The sequence below is a fragment of the Garra rufa genome, chromosome 17, assembly GCF_049309525.1.
Source record: "Garra rufa chromosome 17, GarRuf1.0, whole genome shotgun sequence".
In the NCBI taxonomy this organism is placed as follows: Eukaryota; Metazoa; Chordata; class Actinopteri; order Cypriniformes; family Cyprinidae; genus Garra; species Garra rufa.
The window spans coordinates 24,497,062-24,517,447 of record NC_133377.1 but is presented as its reverse complement, the minus strand read 5'-3'; the positions used below and the strand labels follow the sequence as shown (position 1 = coordinate 24,517,447).

Genomic DNA, 20,386 nt, shown 5'->3' with positions numbered 1-20,386 from the left:
CGACTGGTATCTAATAGTATCTAACATCATGCTAGATTTAGTGATAAATTACATTAAAGACTGTACAAAGAAAGTCAAAACTCTGTTTGTATGTGTATAGGTGAGCTGTCTGGGGCTTGAGGATAGTGTGGATGGAGATCCATGTAAATTCGCACTGACCTCCAGAACATCTAATGGCAGTAAAGAGGCCTTTATTCTGCACTCAAGCCACCCTGGAGTACGACAGGTCTGGATGTTGCAGATCAGCCAAATCCTGGAGAGCCAACGCAACTTTCTCAATGGTACAGCAACCAGCAACATTTTTAAATCTAGAAATCATCTTGAAATTAAGTTTAGATGTATTTTAAAAATGTATTGGTCTGTGTAGAAATTAAAGTGATAGTTTACCCAAAAATTAAAATTCTGTTAATTACTCACCCTCCTGTCGTTCCAAACCCGTAAGACATTTGTTCATCTTCAGAACACAAATTAAGATATTTCTGATGAAATCCGAGAGCTTTTTGAAGGCCCAGAAATGTAGCAAGAACATCGTTCAAATAGTCCATGTGACATCAGTGGTTCAGCCGTGATTTGTGAAGCTATGAGAATGCTTTTGTGCACAAATAAAACAAACAGAAAAGAAGAAATTGTTGAATGAAGTCATTATTTTTGTTGTCTTTGCACACAAAAAGTATTCTCATAGGTTCATAAAATTATGGTTGAACCACTGATGTCACATGGAATATTTTAACAATGTCCTTAGTACCTTTCTGGGTATTTTTCTCTCAAAGATGAACGAAGGTCTTGTGGGTTTGGAATGATATACGGGTGAGTAATTAATGGCAGAATTTTTATTTTTGGGTGAACTGTCCCTTTAACCTAGAATAATAAATTATTATATACATTTATTTACATATATACATTTTAAATTCTGTCTTTTTTTGCCTGTTACACCCTCTTAAAATAAATTCATTGTCTTCACTAGATGTCTTTCCTCCTGTAGCGCTCACGTCTCCCATAGACTACCAGAGGAACCATGTTGAGGGGCCTGGTGTCCCTGGCAGCAGCGTACAGGCTGGAGGTAGTGGGGGTCCAATCATGGTCCCCGGAGGAGGCGGAGGGGCCCCGGCTGGGTCGGGTTCCCGCTCTCGTCCCTCCCGTATCCCCCAGCCCTCGCGCTTGCCTCAACCACTCCGTCATCACTCTCCCGCCCTGGGGCCCGGAGCCCAAGAGCCTGACGGCCCCGACAAAATATCAGGTATGTCCCCGAGACCTCTCTCCAGGGGTCCCTCACCCTCTTGCACCACAGAGCCTGATCCAAAGGTGAAGGTTCCTGCGAGCCCTCACCCCAAACAGACGGACTCTACAGAAAGCGCTTCCAAAGAGAGCAGGGATGGAGCCGGCCCGGCCCAGATCCCTCGAGCCACTGTGGCCCCGCTAGCACTGGTCAAACCCAGACCTGGAACGGTCTCGCCCATGGCCTCCCCATTAGCCACACCAGCTTTCAAAGACTCCATCCCACCCTGCAGTCCTGGGCCAAAGACGGGCGGCAGCTCCGCCTCGTTCTGGAGCTCCGTTCCCGCGTCCCCCGCCAGCAGGCCTGGTTCCTTTACTTTCCCTGGAGAAGCATGTGACACACTGGGACGGCAAAATCAGAACCAAAGTCACCGGCATTCCACCCACAGTAAAGACGCAGACCGCATGAGTACCTGCTCTTCTGCCAGTGAGCAATCTGTCCAGTCCACTCAGAGCAACGGGGTAAGAGACACACTCCTGCCCCGGTCGACCGCAGCGCTTCAGCTCAGCTCTGCTCCTGTCTTCCCTTATGAATGACTCTCTAACCCACCTGGATTCTGTCTGATTTCTGCCTCTTCTAACCTGGTTTCTACTCTGTGGACTTCCAACAGATCTTTTGCTCTGCATCTCAGAAATCTAACACAGTTTTGCTTCTGGTCAGATACTAACTATGTTTGTGGAGTTGTAAAACAAGAACCAGGTTTTCCCTTCTTTAAAAACAAAGCTCTTAAAGGGATAGTTCACCCAAAAATGTTTTCTCTAGAAATTCTGTCATTAATTACTCACCCTCATGTCGTTCCAAACCCATAAGACCTTCGTTCATCTTCATAACACAAATTAGGATATTTTTGATGAAATCTGAGAGTATTCTGACCACCCATTGAATAAAGTTAACTTTTTTGCACAAAAAAAAAAGCTTAACAACATTTCGTTGAACCACTGATGTCACATGGACTATTTTGTCGATATTCTTTGTACTTTTCTGTATCTTATTCGTGGTAGGACCCTCGCTGTCCATTGAGGGACAGAGCTCTCAGATTTAATTTGTATTCTGTAGATGAATGAAGGTCTTATGGATTTGGAATGACATGAGAGTGAGTAATTAATGACAGAATATTCATTTTTAGGTGTACTATCCCTTTAACTTCAAGCTTTCTTTGTGGTGTGTACAAGAGAATCAGCTTTTCTAAAGCACTAAAAGTGCTGTCACATTTACTGTGGTTTTGTGAATTTTCGTGGGAGAAGTACAATAATTTCAATAGGAATCACCGCAAGTGGGAATTTCATATCAGGGCGGAAGATTTCTGCGCACAGATTTCTTAATGGCTTTAAATTAGTCACATGGATTTGCTATGTTGACCAACAGAAAGTGACTTCAGTGCTTCATAAATCGCTATGCTATTGATAATAAGCACTGGGCCTTTTTTTGTCCACAAAATTTTGCTAATGTGACTGCATCTTAACACCGTTAGTCTTCGGAAACTAATGCAAGAAAAACATCTGTGGATGTTTTAATTCTGTCTATTATGTGACCTAGTTCTGAATCTTTTTAACAGGCTGCTGTAACTAACATGGGTTCTTGTCTCAATTTCTTTTCTGTTTCTTATCTTTTCCTTGACTGTTCTTGTTTAATAATGCATGTTTTCAATGCAGTGCACTTGCAAGGTAAATCAAAAGTTGTAAATATTATTGATCATGATTTATTATGGAATGTTTTGTTATCATCTAATATCAAAAATGAAATCCAAAACATCAATTTATTATGAATTTACTAGCCCTCATGTTCTGTTTGGGGTCTGAAAGACTCTTTCTTACCACTGAAACATCAAATGAAGATGAAAATGATAATAAATATATATATATATATATATATATATATATATATATATATATATAATGCTAATCTAATGAAAACTTATTTCAACTTGATAAAACAATTCAAATTTGACCCTGAACCATAAAACCAGTCATAAGGGTCTTTTTTTATTGTAATTTATACATTTCAAAATAAATAAGATTACAGTTGATGTATGGTTTGTTAGGATAGGGCAATATTTGGGCAAGACACAACTATTTGAAAATCTGGAATCTGGGGATGCAAAACAAAAAATCTAAATATTAAGAAAATTGCCTTTAAAGTTGTTCAAATGAAGTTCTTAGGCACATTGCATATTACTAATCAAAGATTAAGTTTTGATATATTTAAGGTAGGTCATTTCAAAATATCTTCATGGAACATGATCTTTACTTAATATACTAATGATAATTTGGCTTAAAAGAAAAATAGATAATTTTGACACATTGCTACAAATATACCCATGCTACTTAAAACTGGTTTTGTGGTCCAGGGTCACAAATGTCCTCCATAATAAAGACCTCATTATGTCTAGGGGAGAGACCTAAAAACATATAAACTTTTATTAAACATTTATTCAAATAAAAGGTGAAAATGAGAATTTTCCCATCATTTTCTGATTTTTCTAATTTTAGCATTGTAAACTATGATCGACTTGGCCATAAACAGAAACAATATTATGTTTCAAGAAATAATGACCTTTATTAAAAAAAAAAAATAATAATAATACTGCTTGCATATACAGGTTTTTTAGTAGGTCAGTGGAACATTTCAAAAGAGCTTTTAAAGGGAAAACAAGAAGCAATTTTCCTTTAACACATTAAACAGAACATGGGGGTTAATAGGTAAATGTAGAAATACTGTCTTTTACCCCTAGGTAAATCTACAGTGTTGTACACTACAGTCATTTGTTAAACCTACAAAGTGTCTCCTATACTAAGACCTGTATGTGTGTCTGTTTGTCCGCAGAGTGAAAGCAGCAGCAGCAGTAATATCTCCACCATGTTGGTGACTCAGGACTATGTGGCTCTGAAAGAGGATGAGATAAATGTAGGTCAGGGGGAGGTGGTGCAGATCCTGGCCTCCAATCAGCAGAACATGTTCCTGGTGTTTCGTGCCGCTACCGACCAATGCCCAGCCGCCGAGGGCTGGATCCCCGGATATGTGCTGGGCCACACCTCCGCCATTATCCCTGATGTACCAGAGGGGACCATTAAGTAAGAGCTCGCCTCTAACTGTTTACAAAACACATTCTGCAATAAAATCAAACCTGTTTTTGTTACACACCTCTAGTGGTTATCACCTGTTCTTTATGTTGTGCATTGAATCATTTTTTAACATAATGGGTTGCTTTCCAGCAGGAAATCATCATCATCATGGCATACATCCCTCCGCATTCGTAAGAAGTCAGAGAAGAGAGAGAAGGAAAATAAAAAGGAGGCCAAGCTTGAAAACGGATACAGGAAATCCAGAGAGGGACTAACCAACAAGGTCTCTGTAAAGGTAACACTTATGAAACACAAATCTTTCAATTATTTTGGAGAAAAATCCTTCAGAAGAATGTATACTCAAAACTTGTTTTCCTTTTTGCAGCTTCTAAATCCCAATTATATCTATGATGGTAAGTTCAAAATGTTTGAATCCATTATTCTGTTTAGAATTGCAAAGAAAAAGGGGTTACATTTTTTTTTTTTTTTTTCCCTCCAGTTCCCCCGGAGATCCTCGTCCCACTGAGTGACGTGACCTGTGATAAAGGGGAGTGTGTCACTCTGAGGTGTAAAGTGTGTGGCCGACCCAAAGCCACAGTCACGTGGAAGGGACCCGATCAGAAAACACTCACCAACAACGGCCACTTTAGCATAGCCTACAGGTGAGGACAAACAAGACAAAAAATGTATAGCTAAAAAAAATTCATTCAGTACTTACTACTGTTCAAATATTCGGGATCAGATTTTTAATGTTGTTTTTTTTTTAAGAAGATTTTTCTGCTTATTAAGGCATTTATTTAATTTAAAAATAGAGAAAAAAACTGTAATATTGTGAAATATTATTGCAATTTTAAAAAGTGGTTTTCCATTTTAATATACTTTAAAATAGAATTTATTTCTGTGATCAAAGCTAAATTTTCAGCATCATTACTCCAGTCTTCAGTGTCACATGATCGTACAGAAATCATTCTAATATGCTGATTTATTATCAATTTTGGAAATAGTTTTTTTTTTAATCTCTAATACTATTTTCAAGATTCTTTAATAAAAAAAAACTAAAATAAAAATAAAACAGCATTTATTTACAATAGAAATCTTTTGAAACAATATACACTACCTTTCAAAGTTTGGGGTCAGTACGTTATTTTCTTACTTATTTGTTTGAAATAAATTAATACTTTTGTTTAGCAAGGATGTTAAATTGATAAAAAGTGATAGCAAAGACTTATTGTTAGAAAAAAAAATCTATTTTGAGAAAATGCTGCTCTTTATAACTTTTATTCATCAAATAATCCTGAAATAAGTATCACGGGTTCTAACATTAATAATAAATCAACATATTAGAATGATTTCTGAAGGATCATGTGACACTGAAGACTGAAGTAATGGCTGATGAGAATTCAGCTTTGCATCACAGAAATAAATTATATTTTAAAGTATGTTAAAATAGAAAACTTATTTTAAATTGCAATAATATTTCATAATATTACTTTTTTGTATTTCTGATCAAATAAATGGAACTTTGATGAGCATAAGAGACTCCTTTAAAAAACATAAAAAATCTTACTGATCCTAAACTTCTGAACGGCAGTGTATCATGTTATTTTGCTGCTATAAATGAATATATTTCTTTATTTAAGGACCTCTGAGTTTTTTTCTAACGCAAGCAAGAACAAAATACTGATTAAGATTTATTCAATTTTTTTTTGTAATTCTATTTTGTAGTTTTTGCGCATACAGTGTTTTTTTTTTTCTTGCATAAATCATAATTACTTTCTGCTGCATTGCAGTGAAACTGGCGAGGCCACTCTGCGTATCGTAGGTGTGACCTCAGAGGATGATGGCATGTACACCTGCATTGCAACGAATGACATAGGCAGTGTGACTTCATCAGCCAGTCTCAGAGTGTTGGGTAAGAATGTGTTTCTATTCAGATTGCCAATGCAAACAAACACTTCAACTGGTGTTTCAAAATTTGAGCAATGCTATGAACTTAACTGGGCGGCCTTTCACAGGAACTACTAGCGATGGAATCCGGGTCATGTGGAAAGACAACTTTGAGTCTTTCTACACTGAGGTTGCAGAGCTAGGCAGGTGAGACACATGAGAATTTATACACATGATATTTTGTCGTCATATTAATTCCATTATAAAAACCAGGGCAGCATTGTAATTGTGTTGATGTTGTTTTTCTCTCAGGGGAAGGTTCTCTGTAGTAAAACGCTGTGACCAGAGGGGATCAAAGCGCACCGTAGCGGTCAAGTTTGTGAATAAGAAACTCATGAAGCGAGACCAGGTTACCCACGAGTTCAGCGTCCTACAGAGACTCCAGCACCCTCACCTAGTCAGGCTACTGGACACCTTTGAGACCTCCAGCAGCTATGCACTGGTCCTTGAGATGTGAGAGCTCACACACACACTTAAATATCAGAATGAACTGTTTCACACTCAGATATTTTTGTGACCATGTGTATTGTGTGATTGCACAGGTCTGATCAGGGTCGTCTATTGGACTACATTGTGAGCTGGGGGAACCTCACTGAGGAAAAAGTGGCCTTTTACCTCCGGGACATTTTAGAAGCTTTGCAATACCTGCACAACTGCAGAATAGTTCATCTGGATTTAAAGGTAAGTGTTATATACAATATATACACTGCCGTTCAAAAGTTTGCAGTCAGTAAGATTTGTAATGTTTTTAAGTCTTTTCTGCTCATCAAGGCTGTGTTTATTTTATTAAAAATACAAAAAAAAAACAGTAATAGTGTGAAATATTGCAATTTCAAATAGTGTTTTTCTATTTTACTATACTTTAAAATAGAATTTATTTTTGTAATCAAAGCTGAATTTTCAGCATCATTACTGCAGTCTTCAGTGTCACATAATCTTTTAGAAATTATTCTAATATGCTGATTTATGATCCATTTTTTTATACCTGTGATACTTTTCTCAGGATTCTTTGATGAATAAAATGCTAAAAAGAGCAGCATTTCTTTAAAATAGTTTCCAACATTGATAATACATTTGCATATTTGAATGATTTCTGAAGGATCATGTGACACTGAAGAATGGAGTAAAACTTATTTTAAATTGCAATAATATTAATAATATCTGTATTTTTATAAACGCAACTTTTCTGACCATACGACTTCTTTAAAAAACTAAAATCTTACTGATCTGCAGTGTACATGTAGATAAAAAGATATAATTAAATAATTAATACACAATTAGTAAATAAAATATTAACAAAATAAACAATAAATAATAAATGTAAAAGTTAATAAAACATTTTTATAATAAACTGTATTTTCTTTTCTTTTTTTCTTTGAGCCCTTGCATAATTACTATATTTTTATGGAAAGCACTTCGATTTACTACTGTGTACTGAATGTGCTATGTAAAAAAAAAAAAAAGTCATTGCTTTAGAAAAACAAATAAATTAAATTTGATTTATTTTATATACTTTTTAATTCGTTTTTTTTGTTTGTTTATATTTTATAATTGTAATATTTTAATTAGCATGGTGACAGCATGCTCTTATAGAAGTTTTGTCTCTTTAAATTTCTGACCCTGGACCACAAAAAAAGTCACAAGGGTAATTGTTTTTTATTTGTTTGTTAGAATAGGGCAATATTTGATGTTGATGTTGAGATACAACAGTTTGAAAATCTGAGGGTGCAAAAAAAATATGAGAAAAAATTGAGAAAATTAAATTAAAGTTGTCCAAATGTTCTTACCAATGCATATTACTAATTAAAAAATTAGGTTTTGGTATATTTATGGTAGGATATTTACTTAACGCCCGAATGATTTTTGGCATAAAAGAAAAAACGATAATTCTGACCCATTACAATGTATTGTTGGCTATTGCTACAAATATACCTGTTCTACGTATGACTGGTTTTGTGGTCCAGGGTCACATTTTTAAAGCACTGCTGCAGCGATACACCTTCAGATATATGCTTTTAAACAAAAAAAAAATGGCATCCTGTTTGAGCACTTCCTAAGAAACTCACAAGATCTGGTGAACCAAAAATCTGCTTATTTCCTTGAGCTACACTCTTAAAAATAAAGGTGCTTCAAAAGGTTCTTTAAGTGATGCCATAGAAGAACCATTTTTGGTTCCACAAAGAACCATTTAGTCAAAGGTTCTTTAAAGAACCATCTCTTGCTAACCATTTTATAATCTGAAGAACCTTATTTGGCACAAAGAACCTTTTGTGAAACAGAAAGGTTCCTCAGATGGTAAAGATTCTTAATGGAAGCATTTAGACAAAAAGGTTCTTCTATGGCATCATGAAGCACCTTATTTTAAAGAGTGTAGTCATTCAGACAACCTACAGACTAGTCGATTTTGAAAAATGTTTCTTTGCACATTCCGAATTACAAAGTGATGCTAACTTCCCACTTTCTGATCAGCCTGAAAACCTTGTGGTAGACCAGAGCCCCTCCCAGCCGATGGTGAAGCTGACGGATTTCGGCGACGCAGTGCAGCTGAGCTCAACTCCCTATGTTCACCCTCTGCTGGGAAGCCCAGAGTTTGCAGCCCCCGAGCTGGTTCTCGGGGACCCCGTCTCTCTCTCCTCTGACTTGTGGAGTCTGGGCGTGGTGACGTACGTGATGCTGAGCGGTGCGTCTCCGTTCTTGGACGAGAGCGTGGAGGAGACGTGCCTCAACATCTGCCGCCTAGACTTCAGCTTCCCCGACGACTACTTCCAGGGCGTGAGCCAGGCGGCACGGGATTTCGTGTGCCTGCTTCTCAGGACCGAACCTTCCAAGCGGCCCCCGGCTGCCGCCTGCCTGCAGGATCCCTGGCTGAGACCCGGAGGTGGCCGTCGCTCAGACGAATGCATCGATACCTCTAGACTCATCTCCTTCATCGATCGGCGCAAACACCAGAATGACCTGCGGCCTCTCGGAGGCATAAGGGCCTTCCTGCAAAGCAGGCTACAGCCCAGGATCTGACCCGATAAAACAGATCTCATCCTCTTTCCGATGCCAATTAAGAAGACTTCAGTCCTGAGCCTATCAAAATGTGTGCTGCCAATCAGAGCCTTCGTCGGCAGACGAGATTTTAGATTGCTTGTCCTCTCCCACTTTGCTGCTGCCTTGTTTCCAATTTAATGAAGACTTTTACCCAGAGATTAAAACAATGGAATATAAATATAAAAATATATATAATATTTCTCTGATTTGCTGAATGATCAACAAATCTACATAAATGGACTCATATTTTGTGTGGAACAAATGTACCTGCACAAACGTGGCTTTTGAGGTTTTTAAAGAAAGCGATGCAAATGCAATTTAGCGAGGAGAACAACCTTTTTTCCCTTTCTGTTTTGCCTGAGCCAGAGAGCAAGCGGCTGTTTTTGTGCTTTTACAGTGTTCGGCTTGGAACATTTCTTAACGAACCTTTAGAGAAAAACAAACAGCGCATAATAACGACGACATTTTCAGGTACATCTTTCAATAAAATCAGTTACATCAACTCTGAATGAACGCAACACACAAATCGTGAGCAAATGAGTAGTTGAAGCGTTTTAAGTGAAAGCTTGTTTTGGTCTCCTAGTGTAATTAGTTGCTTATTTCAACGATGATTACGCCACATTTAGCTGCGAAATTTTTAACGGCTGCAAGTCTTTTTTTTTATTATTTACTACGACTAGAACAAATTGTGTTGTGCAATCTACAGATGTATACGCCTTATTCTATATTATGTGTCTGCCCTGTTTCTTTCTTTCTTTCTTTCTTTTTGAATGCAATGTCACAAGGGTGGAGAGCAGAACTCCAGTGGGAGATAGCCATAGGGCGGCCAGACGTCTCGGCTCATCAGCTTCAGACAGGACAGCGTTGAAGAATGACTGAATACTGTAAATGCACTCACGTTGTTTCCGGTTCTTATCACGTGCAATGTTGCAGCTTCGCTGGTTTATGCAACTATTTATGAAGACATCCGTTATACCTTTAATAAAAACGTAGAATAGCACGTACTCTGTACTGCAGTTCTGCCGTTGATTATTTAATCTGGTCTTAAGTATTAAAGTCCTGTCATCCTACAGGGTTGTTGTCTACATGGCACTTACGCTAGTCACTTTTCTGTTGATATACATATTGGTATGCCAAAGCTCTCCATGCTTTATGAGAATTAGTTTTTCTTTTTTGTTCCCCGACACACCTTTTAAGTTGGTTGTTTACATATTCATAGCTTTACATTTGGGAAAAATTGTTTTTCTTTGTTTATTTTCTTCGGTGTCCATGTTATAGACATTTCACAGATCAAACTTTATTTTATTTTTTATTTTTTTGTGCATTATTGGAGTATTTCTGAAACGCACCTCCCATTTAGACTAGGCAGTCCTTGATGTGAGAATAATTTCGTCATAGCAAGATATGGACAAAAAAAAAAAATGTGAAGCCTTTAAATTATAATATTTATCTTCTCATATAGATAGTTTCAATGCAAATGTAGGTCCTTTTAGTTTTAAGGCCTCTGATAGTTTTTGGTGACAGTTTAGTCGTAAGAAGCTCTCAGCAGTTTAAATCGTCACTGGAACAACATTGGTATGCAGTCTGTAAGCATTGGCCCTGTTGCTCTCAGTCGGTTGGTTTCCAGTGATCCTCGCGTCATACATCAGTCAACTGTTATATTTGAGATTTTGAAGCGTTATGAAATGTTTGAGTGGTGGACAGTGACTCTTTCCCGGTAGGAAGGAACATTGTTAATTCATCTGTATAGACCCATATCATGTCCCCTAATTTATTTGTCATTGTAAAGTTGTACAGATGCCTTTACAGCGTGGGAACTTGGACTGGATACATTTTTTAAAGTGTTTCATTGAATGTCTAATTTTAGTTCGGATCTCATTGTATTTTAATGTATGTGTTATCATTTTAGACTTGTTTTATTTGGATTATTTTATACTTTTTGCATATGTATATTTCTTTGTACAGAAACCATAAGTGTTTACGCGATATGTGCTGTAAATATTTTCAGTTGTCATCAGTTATTTTGGAATTAAACATATGGAACATTCTCTCGGCTGCTGTGTTTTATTCTGTTTCGGTTTCAGTTTTTTAGATGCAAGGGACTTGCTGATTGAAGACAATGCATTTGTAAACACTATTTGAAGGTTTGGGTTAGGAACAAAGAACTGCTTTCATTTATTTAAAAAAAAAATAATAATAATAAAATACTGGAACTTTTAGTTCTGTTTTTTGTTCTTAAAGCCAAGGGGGGCCAAACTGCTTTGTGAACTCCTATTCACAACAAATCTGATACTGGATTTACTGCACGATTCCATAAAGACTGACTATTATTCTTCACAATGGAACAACAAACAAATTGAGTCTCATTAACTGTTTGTTTTTTTTAGCGAATCACTAAAGTATGGTGGGTCCTCCCTCAAAATCAGGTCTCCATCAAAATCAGGTCTCCATCAACTTAATATTTACACTAAATACACACATATGGAAGCCCATTTCCGATAAGCAAGAAAAAGATTAATCTCGTAAATCAAAATTATGACATAAATCGTAATTATGAGATAAAAAGACAAAATTATGACATACTTAAGTCATATTTACGAGATAAATTGAAATTACGACTTAAAAATTAAAGCCATAATTTCAACATTTTATCATAATTATGACTTAAGTATGTCACAATTTCAACAATCTCGATATTACAACTTTTAAAGTCATAATTTCAACTTTTTATCTCATAATTAAGACAATTACGTTAAAATTATTACGTCATTACGACTTGTTTTAAATTTTAACTTTTTATCTCATAATTGCGATTTTTAAAGTCATAAGCCATAATTATGAGATAAAAAGTTAAAATTTAAAACAAGTCGAAATGACTTGTCATAATTATAACGTAATTGACTTTTAAAGTCATAATTTTTACGGTTTTATTTACGAGATAAAAAATATAAATTATGACGTTATAATTATGAGATAGAAAGTCGAAACTATGACTGTTGTAATTACGAGATAAAAAGTTGAAATTACGACTTTAAAAGTTGTAATTTCGAGATTGTTGAAATTGTGAAGTATGTCAAGTTGAAATTGTGACATACTTAAGCCATAATTATGAGATAAAAAGTTGAAATTAAGTATCTCACAATTTTGACTTTTTATCTCATAATTGCGACACTTACCCCCGGGTTCACAGACAAGGCTTAAACCTAATCCCAGACTAAAATGTAAGTCTGAGCTGTTTCAACTGAAAGAAACTTGCACTGATTAATTTAAAAACATGCCAGCGCCTTTGTTTTGTCTCAAGATGCACACCAGTAATTTTTTTTCAAAGGCGGGTTTATAAAAATGACTGAAATGTCCTAATTGAACTATGGCCTAATCCTGGCTTAGTCTAAGACCTGTCTGTGAAACCAGTATCTCGTAATTACAACTTTCAGAATTTAAAATTTTTCCTCATAATTATGACTTTTAAAGTCATAATTTCAATTTAAGTCATAATTATGACTTGTCCTCATTTAGAATTTTTTCATAATTATGACTTAAGTATGTAATAATTTTGACTTTTATCTCCTAATTATGACTTAAGTATGTCACAATTTCAATTTATCTCATAAATTAAGACTTTCAACTTTCTATCATTGACTTTTAAAGTCATAATTTTTACTTTTTTATCAATTTTGACTTATGTAATTTCGATTTAGTCACAATTTTCTCATAATCACGACTTTGTATCTCATAATTATGACTTAAATATGTCACAATTTCAACTTATCTCATAATTACAATTTTTAAAGTCATAATTTCAACTTTGTTATCATAATTGACTTTTAAAGTCATAATTTCTACTAAGTCATAATTTTTACTTTTTATCAATTAAAAATGTCATATTTTTTATCTCGTAATTACGACGGTCATAATTTCAACTTTTTATCGTTATTGACTTTTAAAGTCATAATTTCTACCTTTTATAATTATGACATGCCATTTCAACCTACAGTAGCCACAATTTGTACCTCATAATTACGACTTTTAAATCATAATTTTGACTTTTTATCATTATTATTACTTAAGTAATAAGTATGTCATTTCGAGTCACAATTTCAACTTTTCATCTCATAATCACGACTTTTAAAGTCAGAATTTCTATTTTTTTTCTCATAATTATGATTTAAGTGTCAGTTTTAATTTTTAATCTCATAATTATGACAAGAATGTCATAATTTCAAATTTTTTATCATAATTGACAAGTATTTCACAATTTTGACTATCTCATAATTACGACTTTTAAAGTCAGAATTTTGACTTTTTATCTCATAATTAATACTTAAGTCATAATTATAAGATAAATTGTAATTATGATTTAAGTCGAAATGACATACTTAAGTATGTCATAATTTTGACTTTTTAAGGCATGAATTTTTTTCTTACGTGGTGGAAATGGGCTTCCATATAAACAACATTAACTTCTAACATGTAATTACTTTGTGCGAAACAACTAATTGGATATGATTTGATTTAACTTTATAATAGTAATAAACAAGCAACTGAACATCATTGCATCCTTTTGATAACTAATATTTGGTCATTTAACACAATCACATTAAAGATAAATTCTTTCAAGGCCCAGAAAGGCAGTAAGGACATTGTTAAAATAGTCCATGTGGTTTACTGTCTATGGAGGGTTAGAAAGCTAAGGATATCATTAAAAATATCTTAATTTGTGTTCTGGATATGAACTAAGGTCTTAAGGGTTTGGAACCACATGAGGGTAAGTAATTAATTACGGAATTTTGTGGTGAACTAAGCAATTCGTATTAACAGATATGAACTATCAGGCGATGAAAAGAGTAAGTTATTTGAGCCAAAAAAACAGGTTTGCATGAATGATGTGGGCTGTAGGACTTTTATTGCGTCACACAAGTGAAGACTACAGTGGTTTGCATTGTGTACAGACAATACGAGAAACAACACGATAACATTGCACAGTAGTAACCAGCGATTTACAAACAGACTTTGTTCTTAAATAACACAGTATTAATTCATAATTACAGAACTGGAAGACTGAACAATGTCTAAATGAGAACGATCCAGCTTGGGCTCAAATCAGGGTATAATATGAACCGTAATGTAAAATCTGCCAATATATTACGACACTGAATATTCATGATATGAGCCCATATGCTGGACTCATCTGGCTGCATTTAACTGCTTTATCTTAATAGAAACTTCTTGCATGACTAATAGAGAACACATTTCATCAAATGCTAATGGACCGGTAGGCAGAATCTAGCATCTGCTGCTGAATTTACACTGAAAGACACCCTGTCTTAGTCTGTGAGTGTGTATTGCCGAATCAAATGCCTGTCATAAGGCTTTTGAATTAGTCATGTCACCATAATAATGACATTATCATTATCAAAGTCAGCAGATGGGGTTGCTCGGAGCTCTGGTGCATGCACGATATTATAGTCAGCGAGCAATAAGCTGTCTCACGCTTATTAATGCACACTAATCTCCATATATGTGTAAATGGATATTTGAGAAGTAAACATGCTCTATGATGTCTTATAATATATAAATCTTGCCTGATTTACATTTGAAGTCAAACGTTTACATACACCTTTCAGAATCTGAAACCAAAATGCATGTTATTGACCTGAATAAGATATTTCACATAAAAGACGTTTACATATAGCCCACAAGAACAAATAGACCCAGTTTACAAATGCTTGATTTTAATCCTCTTGAGTTTAATATTCTTTGGGTTTTCAGCATTTTTGTGTATTTGAACCCTTTCCAACAATAAATGTATGATTTTGAGATCCATCTTTTCACGCTGAGAACAACTGAGGGAGTCATACGCAACTATTACATAAGTTTCAAATGCTCACTGATGCTCCAGAAGGAAAAATGATGCATTAAGAGCCAGGGGTGAAAACTTTTGAACACAAAGAAGATGTGTACATTTTTTTTCTTATTTTGCCAAAATATCATTTTATTTTTTTCATTTAGTACTGCCCTTCAGATATTACAGAAGATACATGTTTCCCAAAAAATATGATTTTTAAATTTAAAAGGTTTTCAGTCCCGCAGTTGTCCTCAGTTTGAAAGATGAATCTCAAAATCATACAGTCATTGTTGAAAATGGTTTAAATACACAATAATGCTGAAAAAACAAAGAATTTGTGGGACCTGGAGGATTTTTGTTAAGAACAGCAGGCAGTTTAACTGTTCAGGACAAACAAGGAACTCATGAACAGCTATCATTATCACAAAAAATCATCTGTGGATCATTTAGGTAGCAACACAGTTTTGATTAAGAATCAAGAGTATGTAAACTTTTGAACGGGGTAATTTTTATAAATTCAACTATTAGTTTCTCTTGTGAACTATATGTTAACGTCTTTTACATGAAATATCTTATTCAGGTCAACATTTTTGGTAAAATAATTAACATTGTGCAGATTCTGCATATAGCAAGACAGTAGTAATTCAGCACTGAACCCAAACCCATGTGGACTTTCGCCCCTGTAGTAGCCACTAGCTTCTTTACACTTTTAAAAATCTCATCTTGTAAGTTTTTTTTTCTTTTTTAGATAAATGAAAAGCAAAGTAGTATTTTTTTAAATACTAATGGTAATAGCAATCAATTAAATAATTCAACAAAACAGACACAAGAACAAAAAATAAGGTTTATGTCAATGTTCGTGTACAATCTTATTAGTTCACAGAGTACAATAGCTTAAGACTTGAGCAGATTTTATTCTTACACTGAATCTGTGGTATTTATATGTGACCCTGGACCACAAAACCAGTCTTAAGTCGCTGGGGTATGTTTGTAGCAATAGCCAAAAATACATTGCATGGGTCAAAATTATTGATTTTTCTTTTATGTCAAAAATCATTAGGAAATTAAGTAAAGATCATGTTCCATGAAGATTTTTTGTAAAATTCCTACTGTAAATGTATCAAAATGTAATTTTTGATTAGTAATATGCATTGTTAAGAACCTAATTTGGACAACTTTAAAGGTGATTTTCTCAGGATTTTGATTTTTTTTGCACCCTCAGATTCCAGATTTTCAAATAGATGTATCTCGGCCAAATATTGTCCTATCCTAACAAACCATACATCAATAGAAAGCTTATTTACTGAGCTTTCATATTATATATACAGCTCAGTTTTGTAAAATTTAACCTTATGACTGGTTTTGTGGTCCAGGGTCACATATATATATATATTATATATGTATATATATATTTTCCAGCGCAACAAACCAACACACTATAACAGTTTCAACCAAAGGTCCTGATAAAAAAAACAGTTGTCTTTGCCCCTAAAAAGTCACTTTAAGCTCTAGGTTACATGACCAAACCAATTCCAGCGTTTAAATTCGTATGGATTGGATCAAAATTGCAGTAACCGATGTCCATTTTTTGGTCTCGTAGCATGAAAAAACATTTTTTTTGGTTTGCTTCTTGTTATTTTCTAAAATGAGAGTGAATAACAGTTGTTCCTTCTTTCCTTTAACTTTATTTAACAGCCAACCTAACAGAAGCATACTTTGAAACAAAGACTGGAGTGGGTTAAAATGCTTTAAAACAACTTTAATCTCAACGGAATGCAGAGAACTGTCATAAATCTATTCTAGGCTTTTTGGAATAAATTATTGGTCCTAAAACCTTCTTCTTCCGCCATCCTGGTGTTCCTCCATCCCTCTATGCTTTTAGCAGAACATATGGAGTGCTGTCTGACTGTCTGCCTTGGCGTTTAATGATTCCCAAAAGTAGGAAAAAGACACAAAACAAAAGACACATCCTAATATATCCCTATATTAGACATTTAAGACAGTTACGTTGTGATGCCGAGCGCATGTGTGCCTGTGAAGTGTGTCTTTGGATACTGAGTCCTGAGTGCATCAGAGTCCCGTGTCTGTGGCTGTTATTTGAGGTCCAGTTAAGGAGTGTCACAAGCCGGTTTCCACCAATAAGACGATATAACTGGAGTTTTACATTCCTCCAAATCTAAAACTCCATTAGAGATGTGTATTTGGACAGAGGGGGGAAATGGACACCACTTTTTTTTATGCGTAAGGCGTGAGGAGATATTGAGAAGGCACTGGGCTTTGGTCAGTTTGGTGGAAATCAGACTCTAACAAACCTGCAAAAGACCTGATTGACTTTGTGGTTTAAATCATACACTGCAGATCTCTACTTGCGGCGTCCGTGATGGTGGTTATGATGGTTGTGCATGTCTTCCATGGTGACTCTGCCCCACACGCCGATCACGAACGCCTCGATCTCGCACTCGTTTACACCACGGGCGATTCGGAAGTAACCATTCTCGCCCCAGTTCTTGCCCCATGAGTTGCCTGCAATCTGTGAAGTGAAGAAGAGATTGGTTAAGATGTGTAAAAGCTTCTGTTGAAGAGAAAAATATTGAAGCATGTCAGATGGATATCATTTCTCACCCAGTATTTCTGTGTTCTGCCGCTGTAATCTCTTTCTTCGCCCCATCTGGAAAAGTGCAGTAAAAATCAATATGCTTTTGTGCATTCACTAGACATTAGCATTCAAATCAGCTCTAAGAATAGGCTCGAAAATCAATGCCGTCATTGATCAGATTTTATGGAAAAATAATTAAAAGAATGGAAAGGAGTAGGTGTACACATCCAACTCAAGTTGGATAAAGATGCAGGATATTTTTAAAAACCAAAAAAAAAAGAAAAATCTATAATATAATATATAAAACTTATTTTTTATTTGTTATATATTTTTTGAAAACAGTTTTGTTTTTGTTTTTTAAATGTAGAATAATGCTGAGTTAAATTAAGAAAAATAGAGTTAGAAAAATTTTATTAATTAAAATAAAGAATGTTGTTGTTTTTTTTGGTAAAAAAGACAAAAATTTTGAGTGACAGTCATACCTGAGAGCTTTTAGTAAAAAGTCTATTTGAATTACATATTTTTGTCTTTTTAATATAATATAATATAAACTTTATTTATTGAATTTTTAAAATGTAGATTTATGCTGAGGTAAATGTAGTAAAATATGGTAAGAATATAATATAATATCTAAACTTTGTGTATTTATTCATTTACTTATTTTTTTTTTAAAGAAAAATTATGAAAATGTAAATTATGCTGAGGTAAATGAAAAAAAGAAAAAAAGAAAAATAGGGTAATAACATAATATAATCATATGCTTATTTTTTTTCATTATTTATTTTTTGAAAATATAGGTTATGCTTTAATTGGGTAAATTAGGAAAAATATGATAATAATATATTATAATATACTTTTATGTTTATTTATTTAGTTATTATTTATTTTGTAATGTTTTTAAAAAATGTTTGAAAATGTAGATTTATGCTGGGGTAAATTAAGAAAAATAGGTTAAGAAAATTTAATTAGGGTAAGAAAATATAATTAATTTTTAATTTGTTGTTATTGGGGAAAAAAGACAAACATTTTCAGAAATATTTACACCTGAGAGCTTTCAGTAAAAAGTCACATTTAATTACATATTTTGTCTTTTTAATAATATAATATAAAATATATAATATAATTTTTTTATTATTATTTATTTTTTGAAAATGGTTTTGAAAATGTAGATTATGCTGAGGTAAATTAGGAAAAATAGGATAATAATATAACTTAGTTTATTTATTTAGTTATTCTTTGTTTTGTAATGTTTTTGAAATGTTTGAAAATGTAGATTTATGCTAAGGTAAATTAAGAAACATAGGGTAAGAAAAATATAATTAATTAACTTTAAGAATGTTGTAATTGGAAAAAAAGACGAAAATTTTCAGAAATATTTACACCTGAGAGATTTCAGTAGAAAGTTACATTTAATTACATATTTTGGCATTTTTTATAATAGAATATGAAATATAATAAAATATATAAACTTTGTTTATTTATTTATTTTAATGGTTTTCAAAAACCTTTGAAAATGTAGAGTTAAACTAAGAAAAATAGGGTAAGAAAAATATAATTAATTAAAATTAGGGATGTTGTTAAAGGAAAAAAAAGACAAAAACTTTTAGGAATATTCACAAATGAAAGTAAAAATCCTTCGACTACCAAAACACATTCTGCAAATAGTGCTGTGTCCATTTCTGAGAGGAAGGACGTGAGCATCAGGAAGCAGCACACACCCGCCCCCTTACATCTCCTCAAGTCAACAACAATCTGGTGGGTTGAACCTTTACCATGCCAAGAACTTCCTTGTGCTTCTCCACCCGTCCTGGCTCTTTGAGTATTAAGAGGAAGCCATTGACCCCTCCAATGTCTTTTTATCTGAGTTCAGAACATTCAGCTTGTCAATCACTACATGCGTCAGGGGGCCATTTATTTGTATATGTCTAGAATAAATATAGCTTAGCCCATGTCTCTTCTAAGGGAAGTGTTCCAAGTCTCGGGAACATATCATTCTGTTCCCAAATATAATACTTATCTGCCTTCCATCCCCACAGGGGGGAAGTTGCTATTCAGTACACTCTGAAAAATAACAAACAAAATCACTTAAAAAAGCAATGAGCCTCCATATAACATACATGGGAGAGTTGGAGGGTCAAAACCGGTGGCTGTGTGTTTGCCAAAGCTAGGAAAAGTGCTGTTCAGGGTTCTGCTACGCTCTTATCTCACCATGGTTTCTGTCCTTGGCTTTGGACAATGACAGACATACCACCACATCCAACCAACCACTGACCTGCGCTGGGTTTAGGCCTCTCTGTCTGCACCGAACAATACCATTTCCATTACACTGGACATCAATGAGCTTTCCACAAACTTTCCCAGGCCCTGGGCTTAGCCCAATGCACCACGGTGGGATTTTCCCAGTAAAAACACTGCTGCTGCGCCCCGTATGCCAACTTCATAGGGCTATACAGTGCCCTCTGACCGTCTAGAGCAGCACGAGAACCACTGCATCAGCGAGTGACAGGAGGCCAGGAGAAAAGCCAGGGTTCAGACAGACTCGCGCTTGATATCGCCGTCACCACTGAAGCATGTCACACTCACAGACACCAGCCGCAGGTCAGATGAGGTTACCAGAGACATAC

General features: G+C 34.8%; 2 protein-coding genes across 2 annotated transcripts in view; one reads left to right on the top strand and one right to left on the bottom strand.

Moving 5' to 3' along the window:
* Positions 1-11,369, top strand: part of trioa (trio Rho guanine nucleotide exchange factor a) — a 124,435-nt gene extending 113,066 nt beyond the window's left edge. The window contains exons 45-55 of the mRNA XM_073821442.1: positions 101-281; positions 983-1,737; positions 4,100-4,347; positions 4,492-4,633; positions 4,724-4,751; positions 4,838-5,000; positions 6,129-6,250; positions 6,354-6,432; positions 6,538-6,738; positions 6,828-6,966; positions 8,755-11,369. Coding sequence (XP_073677543.1) covers positions 101-281; positions 983-1,737; positions 4,100-4,347; positions 4,492-4,633; positions 4,724-4,751; positions 4,838-5,000; positions 6,129-6,250; positions 6,354-6,432; positions 6,538-6,738; positions 6,828-6,966; positions 8,755-9,300 — 2,604 coding nt within the window. The 3' untranslated portion in view covers positions 9,301-11,369. The remainder of the gene's footprint in view (positions 1-100; positions 282-982; positions 1,738-4,099; positions 4,348-4,491; positions 4,634-4,723; positions 4,752-4,837; positions 5,001-6,128; positions 6,251-6,353; positions 6,433-6,537; positions 6,739-6,827; positions 6,967-8,754) is intronic.
* Positions 11,370-14,202: 2,833 nt separating this feature from the next.
* Positions 14,203-20,386, bottom strand: part of tinagl1 (tubulointerstitial nephritis antigen-like 1) — a 32,008-nt gene continuing 25,824 nt past the window's right edge. Inside the window, exons 11-12 of the mRNA XM_073822124.1 lie at positions 17,789-17,834; positions 14,203-17,696 (exon numbers count right to left, since the gene is read on the bottom strand). Of these exons, the coding sequence (XP_073678225.1) occupies positions 17,529-17,696; positions 17,789-17,834 (214 nt within the window). The 3' untranslated portion in view covers positions 14,203-17,528. The remainder of the gene's footprint in view (positions 17,697-17,788; positions 17,835-20,386) is intronic.